This window comes from Grampus griseus (genome assembly GCF_964374135.1).
Source record: "Grampus griseus genome assembly, chromosome: 3".
NCBI lineage: Eukaryota > Metazoa > Chordata > Mammalia > Artiodactyla > Delphinidae > Grampus > Grampus griseus.
Genome location: NC_139019.1, coordinates 58,328,358 through 58,345,708, shown reverse-complemented (window position 1 = coordinate 58,345,708; position 17,351 = coordinate 58,328,358). Strand labels below are relative to the sequence as shown.

The window sequence follows — 17,351 nt, the reverse complement described above, 5'->3', positions numbered from 1 at the left end:
GCCCAGCCCCTCCGCGGCATGTGGGATCTTCCCGGACTGGGGCACGAACCCGCGTCCCCTGCATCGGCAGGCGGACTGTCAACCACTGCACCACCAGGGAAGCCCCCCGAGTGTATCCTTGAGTCGAGGGTCCAGATGAGGTGGACGCAGGCAATTTTCAAGTAAACAGTTATTTTTTAATTGTGGTAAAAAAACACATAACATAAAATTTACCATCTTAACCATTTCTAAGTGTACAGTTCAATAGTGTTGAGTATATTCACATTGTTTGCAACTATTCTACAGAACTTTTTCATCTTGCAAAGCCCAAACTATATGCCCATCAAACAACAACTCCCCATTGCCCCCTCTGCCCAGCCCCTGGAAACCACCCTTATACTTTCTTTTTCTATGAATCTGACTACTCTAGGAATATATATATATATATATATTAGATACATATATATACGCACATGTACACACACACACACACACACACATAAACTAGATATGTTTTGAAATTCTTTTCTGGTTCAGGCCAGAGGCCTAGAAACTATCCAAATTGTGGCAGAATTTGTTGATCCAAGGTTGATTTTGTTAGCCATATGTGTCATCATAAAGAAATAATAGGAGGACTTCTATTAGAAGTCTGTGCACCACAACAAAGAGTAGCCCCCGCTCACCGCAACTAGAGAAAGCCCACGCGCAGCTACGAAGACCCAACACAGCCAATAAATAAATAAATAATTTATATTTTTAAAAAATAATAGGAAATAAAGATCTTTATCTTTGTGCAAATTTTTATTTTTTGAGTGTCTTAGAAACTTACTGCCTTATTTAGAACCTCTGGTTAGTTATTTGGTCTTTGTCTTCTTTTTTTTTTTTTTTTTTGGTGGTACACGGGCCTCTCACTGTTGTGGCCTCTCCCGTTGCGGAGCACAGGCTCTGGATGCGCAGGCTCAGCGGCCATGGCTCACAGGCCCAGCCGCTCCGCGGCATGTGGGGTCTTCCCGGACCGGGGCACGAACCCGTGTCCCCTGCATCGGCAGGCGGACCCTCAACCACTGCGCCACCAGTGAAGCCCCGGTCTTTGTCTTCTTAATGATGTTTGTTTTCTCGGTTAGTTATATTGTGAATAACTGGCAATACTGCTACAATTCTTTAACACTGATATTTGGAGTTGCTAACAGATACATTTTTCTTGCTGTTTTCCCCTCTGTTGGTGCATTTGTGTGTGTATGTATATTTATACACACGTATACACACACAAAAATGATATGGAGTAACTAGCTAGCATTTTAGAGGTTTAATGCTGACATAAGCAGTGGTAGTATAAGGCCATGATAACTTGAATTTTGATTGGTAAAGATCAGCTCTTTGTCATTTCTTTTACTGAATAAGAGTAAGAGTAAAATGCATAATCCAAGAATTTTACTGCAGAGTAATTTTTTTTTCTTTTTGCGGTACACGGACCTCTCACTGTGTGGCCTCTCCCGTTGCGGAGCACAGGCTCCGGAAACACAGGCTCAGCGGCCATGGCTCACGGGCCCAGCCGCTCCGTGGCATGTGGGATCTTCCCAGACCGGGGCATGAACCCGCGTCCCCTGCATCGGCAGGCGGACTCTCAACCACTGCGCCACCCGGGAAGCCCTGCAGAGTAATTTGAGTGACCTTTTTGGTAGTCAGGATAAATTTTATCCATGACTTTATACTACAGAAGACTTTATGTTTGTATAAATAAATCCTAAAAGGAGAATTAAGTAATGAGAAAGGTTTGTAAGAGATGATTTAACTTTGGAGGAATTTTGTCTCTACCTTATTCCATGTAGCTACCATTTACTGAGCTAGGTACTTTATATATATAGTCTCATTTCATTCTTATAACAGTCCAGCAAGGTTGGCTTTATTAGCCATATTTTAAAAACTAGGTTAAGTAACTTGCTCAAGATTGTAGAGAAGTGATAAAGTTGGGATTTAAATTTGGTCTGTCTGCTCTTAGGGCATTACTCTGCCTCCTGTCAAGGGATCAGGTGTGAGGAACGTCAGATAAGGACGGGATAATGAAAGTTAAACTAGAAAAAAAATGGAAGAAGTATATGGTTCAGTAAAATTAAAATATTAGAAGATTTTAATCTTAGTTATTACAGAAAGATTATTTTTATGGAAAAATTACTCATCTGCTGAAAAATCTTTTTCTAGAATGACGATTTATTTAGAGAATGATTAAGGGCTCTAAATATTAAACCAAATATTTATGAACAGTTTTTCTGAAACTATGTCAGGTAGATATCAAAGACCTATAAAATATACTTTTAAGCCTAACTATGTCATTTTTTTCCTGGTTAGATGTTGATGATGGAGACACGGTGACAGATTTCATGGCTCAAGAGCGAGAACGAGGCATAACTATTCAGTCAGCTGCTGTTACATTCGATTGGAAGGGGTATAGAATCAATCTAATTGATACACCAGGTATAGTGCTGTTTCAGCAATGCAGAGGTGCTGCATTATTTTGAGGCTTTTCTGTTTGTGTATGTGTGGGTTTTTTTTAATTGTGGTAAAAATATATATATATATCATAAAATTTACTGTCTTAACCATTTTTAAGTGTACAGTTCAGTAGTGTTAAGTATGTTCGCATTATTGTGAAATAGATCTCCAGAACTTTTTCATTTTGTTGAACTGAAACTCTATACCCATAAAATGACTTTTCTTCTTTGTCCTCTCCCCTGAATCCTGGTAACCACCATTCTACTTTGTAGATCTATGAGATTGACTTCTTTAGATACCTCTTATAAGTAGAATCGTACTCTATTTGTCCTTTTGTGACTGCCTTATTTCACTTAGCAAAATTTTTCAGGATTCATCCATGTTGTAGCCTGTGACAGGATTTCCTTCCTTTTTAAGGTTGCATAGTATTCCATTGCCCATAAGTAACACATTTTGTATATATACAAAATTTTATACACACACACACACACACACACACACACACACACACACACACACACACACACACACACACACACACACACACACCATTCATCCATTGATGGGTATTTGGGTTGCTTCTGCCTCTTGGCTATTGTGAATAGTGCTGTTCTGAACATGGGGGCGTAAATATCTCTTTGAGATTATCCTTTCAATTATTCTGGGTATGTACCCAAACTGGGATTGCTGGATCACGTGGTGGTGGTGGTGGTGATGGTTTAAACATTTTAGGTGTTACATTTCTCATCCTTTTCTTAGGTCATGTGGACTTTACCTTGGAAGTTGAGCGCTGCCTAAGAGTGTTAGATGGTGCAGTGGCTGTGTTTGATGCCTCTGCTGGTGTAGAGGTAAAAAATATTGTCAAAGTAAAGTGAAAATAGAACAGCATGATTTTTTAAAAAAGTAGAATGCATCAGATTGATTTAACTATAACCCTTTATTTGGTAAGCTCATATAAATCCAATTATGGTTAGAGGAATTTGGAATTGAATATTGAGATATGATCTATATATGATCTCATATAATATACTTCATAGTAAAAGGGAAAGTAAAGTTTGCTTTTCTGTAGGAAATATGAACGTTTTGAGAACTGTGAAGAGCCTGAGATTCTTACTTTAAAGCTAACAAGTTCGTCTGCCATAGTTTTATGGATTCTGGCAGAAGACACAAGATTTCTGAGTCAGGGATGAAGGACTTTATTAATCTCCAAAATGGCAATATCCAGAGTATCAGCATTTCCTTGTGTTGGTTCCTCAAGCCCTAATTCCCATAGGGTGACAAAGGGAAGTCAGGTGACAGCTGCAGTGGAACCCTGTGCTTAGAGAATGCAAGTATTTTATAATGGGCAGTAAAAGTGCCTGCTCTTTGCTCTGAAGGAATACATTATCTTCCAGGGTTGTAAGCCAACCTACCTTTTGCTCTGAAGGGAAATACAATATCTTTCTAAACTGTTCGCTATACAAACATTTTTGAAAAGATAGTCCAGAATAAAGGCAGTCAGTCAGTGCCTCTCCTGACAAAACATGCAGAAATGTGAGCGACCCATGAAGGATTTTTTCCCAAAACTTAATATATAACTCCGTGAATAAATCCTGAAAGTGGGTTTATAATAAAATTGTTGCTACTGGGGTCAGTTATGCTCTCTTTAGCTGGTACTCCATTTGTTTTATAATCTCAAGATTGGCTTTATCTTGAATATAGAACCCACATTAGTTCTTCTAATCTTAAAATTACTAAAAGCGATACCTTAATTAAGGGATCAAAATCAATATCCCCCAAAATGGGACAAATTGACACCATGGGCCTCCTGATATGATGCACTAAGAAGGATACAACATTACCTATGTTGTATTCCTGGCAAAAATGTTTGGCCCAAATCATGAGAAAACAAACAAATCTAAATTGAAAGACATTCTGCAAAACAACTGGCCAAGACTTTTCAGAAATTCAAAAAAAAAATGTTTTAACATAAGGAAAATGAACAATTGGGGTTGGGGGGAAGCTGTGGAATTGTTCTAGATTAAAGGATTCTAAAGAGACAAGAAAGCTAAACGTAATATATCCTTTTTGGCTGAATCCTGGATCAAAAAGAAAAAGTTACAAAGCACATCACTGGGAAAATCAGAAATTTGAATATGTAATATATATATATTAAAGTATTGTGTCAACTTAAATTTTCCTGAATGTGGTCTTTGAAATTGATTATGTAGGAAAATGTCCTTATTCTTAGGAAATGCATGCTGAAGTATTTAGGATTAAAGTCTCATGGTGTCTACAACTTGCTCTCATGGTTCAGCTCCCATCCACCCACACATACATACATGGTGTTAGTTTGGGTACTTTGATCAGTAGATGCCAAGATGGGATTAGATGTATAGGAGATTCATCGGGGGGGAAGTACCTGCGAAGAATAAGGGAGAAAAGAGGGAAGTGGGAGAGGGCGTTCAGACCACAGGGCAGGCTGACACCTTTGAAGGAGAGGGGGAAGGATGGGGGATTAGGCAGGAAGAGTCTCAGGCCATAGTACAGTTCCAAAAGCGTTTGGCTTCGCTCATGGGGAGTCCTCAAGCTAATGTTACCTGTTAGAGGAACCCATGTCTTGTGGGAATGGGCCTCCATTTGTCCTGCTGAGCTCAGTCATTAGCTGGAAACAGCCCCCAAGAAGGTGCGCCTTGAGAATACATGGTGGTAGATCTAGAAGGGTAACAGTTGGAACCATCAGTTAATCATGCTCTTTATAGTAGTTCCAAGTGGCACATTTTCCCAGCCACCAGACACATAATGTTTTATAGAGAGAGAAAAAAGGCAAGTGTAACATGTTAATATTTGGTGAATCTAGGTGAAGACTAAGTGGATACTTATTGTACTAGTTCGAGGGGAAATAATACAGTTATTGCGGACCCCTGACAGACAGTGATATTTGCTTGATATAAAGCCTGACACTGATGTCTGAGGTTGATTATACACCTATTATTTCTATTTCTTAGAGTCATTTCATTTCCTAATGGTTGCATCCTTCCTGTCATTATAACTTCTTTACATAAATTCGACACTTAATCATTCAGATTGCATTATTTACAAGATTGAAATATGCTGTAATAGGAAGTTTCTGAATTTGTGATACAGGAGGCTACTGTTTGCTAAAACAGTAGATGGACTTTTAGCTGGCAGGTGGGGTGATGGGAATTGTTGTTTTATTTTTTAATATGTTTAGTTCTTGGGAAATTTATAGTATATATCCCCCCACCCCCACAAAAAAATTAGTTTGGAGTGGATCATAGTGTTAAGCTAAATCCATATACCTTCTAGAGGGAAAATAAAGTATTATCTTAACAACTTTGGCATGGGTGGAGGGAGTGGTAGGTAACAATTTCTTGGAGAAGACACAAGAAGCATAAAACAAAAACAAGTTGATTAATTGGACCTCTTCAAAATTATGTGCATGAAACTTAAAAAAAAAGGCAAACCTTAGACTGTGAGAAAATTTATAATGTTAGATAAAATATTATATGAATGTTAAACTTCCAGAGTGCAATAATAGTCGATTATGTAGAGAATATTATTGTCGTAGGGAGTATGTGCTGAAATTTTCACAGTACATGTGTATGACCAAAGACTTGTATCCAGAATATATGAAGAACTGCATATCAATAATAAAAACTAACAACCCAATTAAAAAAAAAGACAAAGGACTTGAATGGGTACTTTACCAAAGAAGACATGTGAATGACCAGTGAGCACATGAAAAGATGCTCAGTCTCATTGGTCATTAGGGAAATGCAAATTAAAATTACGAAGAGACCATTTCATACCCACAAGAATGGCTACAATTAAAAAGAATGATAGCAAATCGTGGTTGAGGATGTGGAGTAACTGGAACTCTTATACATTGTTGGTGGACTGTAAAATATTATAACCATTTTGGAAGACTATTTGGCAGTTTCTTATAAAGGTAAATATACACTTGTCCTATAACCCAGCAGTTCTACTCCTCCATCTTTATCCAAGGGAATGAAAACATTTGTTCACCAAAGATTTGTTCAGAATGTTTATAGCAGCTAAATTCATAATAGTCCCAAATTAGAAACAACACAAGTGCACATCCACATGTGGATAGAAAAACTGGTACATTTATACAAAGGAATTTAGCAGTAAAACTGAACCAGTATGCCCAACAACATGAATGAATGTCAGAAACATTATGTTGGGTGAAAGAAGCTATGCTATTTATATGAGGTTCAATAATAGGCAGAATGAATCTATGGTGGCAGAAATCAGAACAGGTTGCTATGGGGAGAGGGACATAAAAATCTCTAATGTTCTATATGTTCTTTCTCTTTATTGGGGTAATAGTTATACAAGTATATGCATTTATTAAAATTCATTGAACTATAAACTGAAAATCTGTATTGACCCTCGAACAACATGGGTTTAAACTTCATGGGTTCACTTATATGTGGATTTTTTCCTCTAAATACAGGCTTCAGAACTATATAATCCGTGGTTAGTTGAATCCACAGTTGCGGAATAGCACATAGGGAGGGCGAACTGTAAAGTTATAAGTGGTTTTTGACTTTGCAGAGGTTGGCGCCCCTAATCCCTATATTGTTCAAGGGTCAACTGTATTTTATTGTATATCAATTTTACCTAATAAAACAAATGACAAACTGGCTTCTGTTTTAACAGTGTCAGCACATTAGGCTTTTAATGCTCTGCTTCAGGGCTATTAGACTGTACTAGGCAAACTGTTTATATTTAACATGTACAGAAAGTGGAATTAAAAGAAGCCAAATATTAAAAATTACTTGTTTAACAACAACCAGAAAGCCAAATAGAAAAGCATATGAGAATTGTAACTTAGAAATACAGGTATTGGCTTCCTTTTCCCCCCTTAAATCCTTTTCAGTTTATATGAACATTCAAACATTCACAGTAAAAATACACGATTTTTATCATACTAGCATTTTATAGTACATTCCTATTCTTTTTACATCACAACTGTCTGAATTAATTAAGGCAAAAGTCCATATTTCACAGATCAGAAAACTGATGAGTTCAGTATTGTGTGACGTTACTAAGTAAGGTGAAGCCAAACAAAAAGTAGGTCTTGTAATTCTTGGTTAAGTCCTCTTTCTGTGACTCCCAGTACTTCCCAGTTGTTAATTCCCTTTGTGTTACAACCTAGTTCACCCAAAGTATTCTCAGTTTGAAGCATAATCTTCAGTCATGCTTGATCATTTTCTTAACTGTTTTAATCTGATAGCATAAGAGTGGGTCCAGAGGTATGTGTGCAATGGCGCTAATTCTATGCTAGAATAGGGCCTTATTCTATGTTATAATAGTCTTAGGTATGCTTATTCCATGTGTAGTAACATAGTTATTTTTGTCAAATATGGGTTTTTTTCCTTATCTTTGCTCTAGGCACAAACTCTTACAGTATGGAGGCAAGCTGATAAACACAAGATACCTCGAATCTGTTTTTTAAACAAGATGGACAAAATTGGAGCAAGGTATTTAACGTGTGTTTCTTTGGCTTATCAAAGTAAGAATATGATTTGAGCTTTTAATGCACTATAACTTAAATTTATAAACAGCTGTTCCCTATAAGGTATAAATATTCCATGGAATCCCAATTCAATCCCATTTAAAAAAAATTTCAGAGCAGTTGATTCATAGGTAAAGTAACAATGTGGGATTAATAGAGAGCTGATAGATGATGAATCATTCTGATTCTCATGTAGAGAGGCTTTATCCTGATTTCTAGGCTCCTGACAGAGTGATGTCTTGCTGAATCCATTGCTTCTGTTTAGAGCTGTATGGTCGAGTCCGTGTATTGCTGAATGTTACGGTGCTCCCTGTCATTGCTAATGGGGGAGGGAAGAGAATTGTTTCTTGTAGTTGCTTCAGAGAATGATGTTCTTCCTTGTCCCCGATTTTCTTTAGCTAATGGGTAAAATGCTCTCAATGAAAGGAAACTAGGAGAGGAGAATGTAGATGTTTTGAGACCTGCATATAGGGCAAAAGAGTTAATGCTGAGATGTAGTGGTAATACTGCAGACTTACAGAGTGGTAATCCAAAATGGATACGTTGTTCTGAGAACAGAATCCAGACAATCAAGAATGATGAAGGATTTGGAGAAAATGTGAAAGGGCAAGAATTAAGAATCAACGGATACTGGGGAAATGTGAAAGGGAGAGATCCTGATCTGTGGTATGAGAGCGGCAATAAAAAAACATAAACCGTGTCTCTCCTGATATCACACAGTATGCTTTGTATTTCTGTAACTCTCTACAGTAATTCTAAAGCTGCTGGTTTAGAGGACTTTTGTCTTGATTAGTAAAAGCACAGCAACCTTCAAAATGTGCTAGGCTTAGGTTCTGACCCTGTTCTGTTTGGAGTTCCTTGAGGTTGAGGGAAATACTGCCTATACTGACTGACAGCACCTGTGATGATGGGGAGGGAGATGACTGGATACTAGGCTGCTTCTTAAAGACATTGGGACCAGAATGATCTGCATGTGTGTATGAATCAGCCCACGTGCCAAAGATGTGTCATGTGTTCCATAGGTAGCCATCCCTAGTGTTAGCACAGAAGTGAACAGCATAGCATATGATACGAACAATGCCTAAGATAAAAGTGTAGAAAAATTAGGCTGGCTCTTGGAAGAAAGTGGGTAGTCGTGTGATAACAAATATAGTTGTTAGAAGAAAGAATCTTTGACTTGTAATCACAAATCTTGCATTTGAATCTTAACTCCAGTTTATTATGTGTGACCTTGATCAAGTCACTTAACCTCAAACTTTAGTTAAATGAAGCTCACAATAATAATACCCTAAATACCTGTGTGGCAGAATTATGGTAGATACTCAGTCACTATTATCTGAAATTAATGTTAAAAGATTAGACAAGATGTTGTCCTGTGGAAAACTGTTAAATGGTAAACGTTAGGAACAATTGAGGGTTATAATTTTAGAGTACATTCTTAAATCCTGTTTTAAGTATCTTAACATTTTAAATGATTTTACTTTCTACAGTTTTAACTATGCAGTTGAAAGCATCAGAGAGAAGTTGAAGGCAAAGCCTTTGCTTTTACAGGTTGGTTGATTAATATTTGGTTTATTAATATGAACAGATCCTTCTCAGTTTCCTCATCAACGTATTTTATTGTGGCATATTATATACATTTTTGAAGCTTTCGCAAATCCTTTTGGAAGAAGTTAGGATATAAATAAAAGTAGGTATAGATTATGGCAATAATGATAAGAGACATTTGGGGGGGAGTGAGGAAAGATAAATTCTATCACCAGTGCAATTCTAATTGAGTTCTAATGATCATTTAATAAAATGTTAATCTCACTCTGACTTATAGTTACCAATTGGTGAAGGCAAAACTTTCAAAGGAGTGGTGGATGTAGTAAGTAAAGAAAAACTTCTTTGGAATCCCAATTCAGATGATGGAAAAGACTTTGAGAGAAAACCCCTCTTGGAAATGAGTGATCCTGAATTGCTGAAGGAGATAACGGAAGCAAGGAATGCCTTAATTGAACAAGTAAAATAAATACTTTGAGCTTAAAATTGCGTAAATATTTAGAAACTTTAAAAAATATTTATTGTGAAATTTCATCTAAAATTACATATGGAATATGTAAAGTATAATACAGTGCACACCAGTGTAATCACCACCCAGCTTAAGAAATAGAATATTAGCAATACTCTTGAATCTCCCTGTGCTACTCCCTGCTCTTCTCTCTCCATTCCACTAATCATCTATCCCACCATCACCACTATCTTGATTGCAGTGTTTATCTTTCATTTGCTTTACTTCATAGTTTACAGATACATGAAGTATTTAGAGTCCTCAACTTTATAGAGACAGGAAGTAGAATGGTAGTTACCAGGAGCTGTGGGGAGGGGAGAATGAGGAAGAGTTGTTTCATGGGTATAGAGTTTTAGCTTTGTGACATGAAAAAGTTCTAGAGATTAGTTTTACAACGGTGTGGAATATACTTACTACTTCCTAATTATTCACTTAGAAATGGTTAAGGTGGTACTTTTATGTTTGTTATATTTTATCAAAGTTAAAAAATTTTTTTTGAATTAGAGAATAAGATTAGTGTGGACTAGAATCACCTTCCTGTGTTCTAAAGGTGAACAGCGATGAAAACAATGCTTATTATATACTTACTATATATTCTGGAAGCATAATTGGAATTGGTTATTTAAACTTCCCAGTATCACCATAGGATAAGTACTAGTATTATCTCCATGAGTAACCAAGACAAAGAGAGGTGATGTAACTTGACCAAAGTTTTTTTGAACAAGTTTGTAAGTAGTGGAGCCATTTCCAGACAGTTTGATTCCAGAAGCTATACTTAATCATCATATTTGCTGCTTTTTGGAAAGATGGTTGGGTACATTTCTACTATAGTTAGCTGTTAAAAATGTGTTTTTCTCACCAAGGTTGAATGTTTTGCTCCCTTTTACTATTATAAACTTTTGAAACTCTTTTGTTAATTTTATTGTCAGTTGAATTCTCCTGTCATATAAGCACATTTGATTATGAAATGAACATGAATTAGATAATTAGATTTTTATTATTGAAATTATACCACTACCTCCTCAACTTAAATTTATTCCCTCAGTGAAGGATTATAAACAAGTTCAGTCATTTTACTTTGAATGTCTTGGAGATCTGGTGAACATTCAAAATATTAGAGGATTACCAAATGAAACTTTTTTTTATGAACTAAGACCCCCCCCCCCAAATCTATTTAAAAACAGCAATTCATTGTATATATTATCATTGGCTATCAGCTGTGGACTTTTTATTTCTTTTGAGCACTGAGTAGGTAGCACACTTCATTGAGGTGCTCTGTCTGGCTCTGGCTTCCCATGAGTTTAGGAAACTCATGAGAGCGTATCTTCAATTTTCAATCTCCTTTCCTTTGAAAGAAAAACTCTTTATCTCTTTAGAAGATGTGAAGAGTTCCTTGGTCTGGATAAGTTAGATCATGTAGCTGTCTTGAAATATTTGGGTAATGAATATTTATGGTGTATAGACTTAAGTTGATAGTTGTGATGATGAATGCAAGTTACAGAACTAAAGCCTTTCTTTATAGGTTGCAGATTTGGATGATGAATTTGCTGACTTGGTTTTAGGAGAATTTAGTGAGAATTTTGATTTGCTACCGGCTGAAAAGGTAAATTTTATTATTCATTTACTTTGACCAAGTTTTACTAATTGGATGTGGTTTGATTACTCTATTGTAGGTGGGGTTTTTTTCAACTTTGCATATCATTAGAAAATGCAGACTTAAAAATTAGGAGAACACTGTTAAAAATTAGAAGACATTGTTCATTTACTGCAGCCTTTTCCCTTCATTGTGATCATTTCACTAAGTAGTATTAGGGAAATCACAGATAGAAGTTTTTTTTTGATCTACTGGTCTTTTGGATACTATAATGGTCATTTTTCTCAGAACATTTTTTCTTAATCTGTTTTAATTGTTAGTGGAAACTTATTCCAGGTCTTCCCTTTTTTTGGTTTTCTTTTGAAATATATTAAACCAGAGAATAGGCCAGTAAAATACTGGTAGTATTTGAATTATGACAGATTTATTCAAGGCGTTTTTTATTTTTTCTGCCAGGAACCTTCCCCCATGAAAAGTTTTTTAAGTGGTAGTGTTTTAAGTGGGCTCCAGGATGAGCCCAGCAAATTCACTTGGTTATTTTTCATGAAAAGAAGTAAAGAAAAACACAAGATCTGTAGATTAATTTTGAGCCATTTGAAGTTAGAGGTGGAAAAAATTATTTCTTTTCTTTTGAATGAAAAGCTGTAAGTTTGAATTTTTTTCTTGTTTAGTATTTGAATGCTTAAATATGATGTTTATTGTGCCCTATAGTCACATAACATGATTTCTGTTTTCAAAGAGCTTACAATCTAAAATTAACCCACCGTTTCTCTTATCAATAGCTTGCAAGCACACCTAAGCTTTTCTTGGTTTTTGAGGTCTTTTAAAAATTGTTTCTACTTTGATACCTCATTTTCCTTTGGATTTTATTTAATGTGGATTTAATTTATTTGAAGAAATTGTAACTCATTTATATTTCTAATTTCTAACCAGTTCCTCTAGTAGACTATCGAGGTTAAATCACAAGTATATTAATTCACTTATTCAAGAAATATTTTTATGCATCTACTTTATTTTAAGCACTTTTCCAGTTTCTTGTGATTTACAGTATCTTTATGGGACTTACTATAATGCTTATATAGATTTTACATTCTAGTGACTGGGGACACAGATAATAAAATAATAAATATATATCTAATATACCAGGTAGTGATTAATGTTATTTACAATGAAAAATAAAGAAGAATGAGGCCATAAAGAATGATGGAAGTGTGCTGAGGAGTGATATTTTACGTGGTTGGTTAGGGAAGGCATCTAATTCTGGGATATTTTGGTCGAGACCAGAATACTACACATAAAACATTTATATCTCTGCTTTACAGCTACAAACTGCAGTACACAGAGTAACACTGGCTCAGACAGCAGTGCCTGTGCTTTGTGGAAGTGCCCTGAAAAACAAAGGGGTCCAGCCCTTGTTAGATGCTATTACTATGTACTTGCCTTCACCTGAAGAACGCAACTATGAATTTCTGTAAGTATGCAAGTGCATAGATTAAAATCGTATAGCCTTGAAAAGACAGGTAGACAGATAGGTCATGTTTCACAGAGAGTAGTTGAATCACAGTTTTTGAATAACATTGGTGAAGAATATTATTCTAAACAATATAATATAGAGCCATAGTAATTTTTACTTGAAAGGGATATTTGTCATCATCTCTTGTAACCTGCTGTGTTTACAGATGGAGCTAAATAAGAATTTATGGCTTTTTTGCTGTGTAAAAGTATAAGTGTTGACCCTGCCATCTTAGTTAAAAAAAAAAAAAGTAGTATACTGGGGATGTTTGATAAATATTCTATAGATACATTTATATTTATTCTGGATTTCAAGATTTTTCATAATATTTTGTAACTGTAAGGAAAGGTCCATTGTTTTTTTCCTCTTGTCACTAACAGCTTTGTCCTTCGTAATAAATCCTCTAAAATCTCAGTGAGTTTTGTGCCAAATGGCAAACAGAGGTGAACTTTGATCCTATTAACTAGGACCTGAGTCACTTTCCATATCTCTCAACTGGAGAGGCATTATGGTGATGTGAGATGACCATAGACTGTGTACTGCCTGGATTTAAATCTCAGGTCTTCCAAGTTGCTTTAACCTCTCATCTATAAGATGCAGAGAATAGGACTTATCTCATAGGATTGTTACAAGAATCAAATGAGCTAATATTTATAAAGCACATAAAACAGTGCCTAGTATATGATCAACTCTCTATATAAGGATTTGTTAAATAAAATTAAAATTTGGAGGGAACAGGAATAAGATTAGAGAAATTCAATAATAGAAGTGTCTAACCTACTTTGAATCATGAACTCCTTTGAAACTAATGAAAATATGGAGAAATATTTCCATATTTCCTCAGAAAAATGAACCTGTGTGCAAAGTTTGGCAATTTGAGAGGGATTCACACTTTCTGAAACCTAGTAATGAACTCCAATTTAAGGACATCATTCTGTAAGTGTTCGCTGTGTAAACAAGTTCAAGTTTATAGTGTAGATTTATATGGCTATGCAGCTGAAGAAAAGTGGGAGGAGAGAGTGAAAGCAATAATTGGAAAGTACCTATTTGTTTACCCTGTATGGGGTTTTAAGAAGTGGTGTGATGTTCCTAGGTATATTTTTTGAGGAGGGAAATCTAGGCAAGAATTATTTGCTAATAGAGGTAATATTTGGAAGAGAATCCATTGTTTTTGGTTTTGAGGAATTAATGGTAAGATCTCCAATGAATAATTTAGTCCGGTGGAGGAAGAGAGGTACATAATACATTATTTAATTGGCCTTGGTAGCTAAACCAGAATATATGAGGAATCTTTTGAGGACATCAAGGTTAGGTTTATGCAGTGATTCTGATCTGATCTGTATAGATATATAGGAAGTGTATTTTAAAGTGGCTTTTCTGGAACTTCTCCTTAATTTTATAGGCAGTGGTATAAGGGTGACTTATGTGCCCTGGCATTTAAAGTTCTCCATGACAAGCAACGAGGCCCACTGGTATTTTTGCGCATTTACTCAGGCATGATAAAACGCCAATTGGCCATCCATAATATTAATGGAAACTGCACGTAAGTAGAAGCCTAGGTTATTTTCTAAAACTTCACTCATTTCTTTAAATATACTTTTACTAATATAAATCATGGTTTTACAGGGAGAGAATAAGTCGTCTGCTTTTGCCATTTGCTGACCAGCATGTGGAAATCCCTTCACTGACTGCTGGTAACATTGCTTTGACTGTTGGGCTTAAACACGTAAGTGACCAAATCTTTTCTCTAGGAAATAACAGATTAAATGTTTAATTAAAAGTAGGTATTTTGTAATAGCAGAAGCCCATAGACAATCCAAAAGCTATCAGTAGTGGAATAATGAATATTGTAGTATATTCATCAACGTGGTTGAATCTCAAACATTTAATAGAAAGAAAAGTAAATTACAGAATGGATTGTATTCATACAAAGTTCAAATCCAAGTAAAATACACACACTATGGATATATACTTATGTTTTAAGTTTATGTAAAATAATGTTATTTTCATTGTTTTTTTCCTGTCTTGATTATTGCAGACAATTAAATCTAACTTTATAACTGATCAGGTTAAAAAGTGAAGATATTTTGCCAATGAAGGCTCTGTAAGGGCAAGGATTTTTGTCTCTTTCGTTCTTTTGTCTCTTGTTCAAAGATGAATTTGTTTTACCAGATGAGTTTTAAATGTATTTTTGTGTGTATGAATGTTTTATTGTTAGAACTTATTACAGCAATATTTTGGACAGAATTCTTCTACAGCTTAAATTGGCTTTACCAATGCAGAGTTATAATGAGCTTAATGAATTTGTGTCTCTTTTAAGTTCTGATGAAGAGGAAGTGCTACCTTAAAATTTTTCTTTGGTTTTCGTGGTCCTTGGTGGAAGCTGAGTGCTTGCCAATAGCCTATTTTGTCCCAAGGCATCTTCTTTGCTTGCAGACCGCCACTGGTGACACCATTGTCTCATCCAAGTCCAGTGCTTTAGCTGCATGTCGTCGAGCGGAAAGGGAGGGAGAAAAGAAGCATAGACAAAACGATGAAGCAGAGAGGCTTTTGTTGGCTGGGGTGGAGATTCCAGAACCTGTTTTCTTCTGTACCATAGAACCTCCATCAGTGGCTAAGCAGCCAGGTACAAATAATCTTGGTGCATCAATTAATTAGTGCTCTGATAATTTAGATGAAATAGTTACATTTTAACCTCAAAAGGTTTCTTACGTCACTGAGTTCAACTTTATGAGCATTTATTGGTAAGTATTTCTTACGATTGGTCTAGTTTTTTAATTTGTTTTGATTTTTACAAACTCTTCATTTTTTTTCTTTCAGCTTTGCCATTTTTCTCTTACCATATTTTTCCTTATTCTGTTCTTGTGGTGCTATCTATGGGATTCTAAGTAATTGACCTCAGGACTGCCCTTCCAGTGTATTAGATTAGATGGTAACCAATTCATAACCGATTCAGTTTCCCATCACCATTTATAAAAATCAACTTTTCCTTGTTTTCTGGCTTAACTTTTAGAACTCAGTGAAGATATTTATATAGTATGTTTAATGTCATTTGACCTTTTTGAGTGATAAGTAGTTTGTTCTTTAGCATATTGGCTCAGAATACTTCAGTGGCTTCTCATTACTTATAGCAGAAACCCAAACTCCTTAGTATAGTATATAGTAAAGCTCATGATTCCAGCTATAACATTTCTTGTTAGATTTGCTTACATAGAGCATAAAACCCCCAAATAGCAGTTGCTTTAATGACCAAAGTTCACTTCTTTCTCTTGTAAAATATGCCTTGAATTGGTATCCCAGGGGTTCAAGGATAACTCCACACATCATCAGGCACCCAAGCTCCAGTCTTTCCATCCCGCTTCTTAAAATTTCCTTATAGCTACATTTAAAGAAAGTTAAAATGGCAAAATTAATTTAGTAATGTATTTTACTTAACTCAGTATATCAAAATATTACCATTTCAACATAATATAAAAATTATTGAGATACTTTACTTTCTTTTTTCTTTTCCACGTGAAGTCTTTGAAACCTGGTATGAATTTTACACTTACAGCTAACATTAATTCAGACTAGTAATATTTTGTACAGATGGGTTGTGGCTACCATTTGGACAGTGCAGGTCTAAAGAGGGAGCATGTGCATATCAGTTAATTGATTGTATCAAAGTATCTCTTTACTTTAGATGGCATATTTAATGCAAATAACATACAGTTGACCCTTGAACAAGAGGAGGGTTGGGGCCCCAGCCCTCCACACAGTTGAAAATCCCAGTATAACTTACAGTCAGCCCTCCCTATACTTAGGTCCTCCGATTCTGCATCCACATATAAGCAGACCCACATCAGACCCATGTTGTGCAAGGGTCAGCTGTATTCTTACTTCCTCCTTGGTGTGATAATTCATCATAGAGTGATCACATTAGTATCTCTTTATTCATGATGTAATTTAGCTTCCTTTTGCCAGTTTCTTATTATTGTATGTGTTTCTAAAGTCTTTTTTGCTTTTTTTGTCAGTTCCTTAACCTTTGCAGAACATAATCAGATGATGTTACTGTCCCATTTAAACCCTTCAGTGGCTTCCCAGTGCACATCCAAACTCTTCACCATGGCCTTCAATACCTTACATGGTGTGCTCCCTGTCACACATCTCCTGCCTCATCTGATGCTACTCTTCCTTT

General features: G+C 35.8%; 1 protein-coding gene across 3 annotated transcripts in view; it reads left to right on the top strand.

Annotated features, from left to right (window-relative positions):
* The window catches only part of GFM2 (GTP dependent ribosome recycling factor mitochondrial 2), a 46,605-nt gene that overhangs the window by 12,139 nt on the left and 17,115 nt on the right, over window positions 1–17,351 (top strand). For 2 of the 3 annotated variants that reach the window (XM_082651613.1, XM_082651615.1), the window contains 10 exons: window positions 2,326–2,451; window positions 3,229–3,317; window positions 7,891–7,979; window positions 9,505–9,565; window positions 9,840–10,019; window positions 11,590–11,670; window positions 12,984–13,132; window positions 14,577–14,717; window positions 14,801–14,900; window positions 15,611–15,800. In XM_082651613.1, the coding sequence (XP_082507739.1) occupies window positions 2,326–2,451; window positions 3,229–3,317; window positions 7,891–7,979; window positions 9,505–9,565; window positions 9,840–10,019; window positions 11,590–11,670; window positions 12,984–13,132; window positions 14,577–14,717; window positions 14,801–14,900; window positions 15,611–15,800 (1,206 nt within the window). Of the gene's footprint in view, window positions 1–126; window positions 162–2,325; window positions 2,452–3,228; window positions 3,318–7,890; window positions 7,980–9,504; window positions 9,566–9,839; window positions 10,020–11,589; window positions 11,671–12,983; window positions 13,133–14,576; window positions 14,718–14,800; window positions 14,901–15,610; window positions 15,801–17,351 lie in introns of those variants that run through there. The other variant, XM_082651614.1, reaches the window with a different exon arrangement.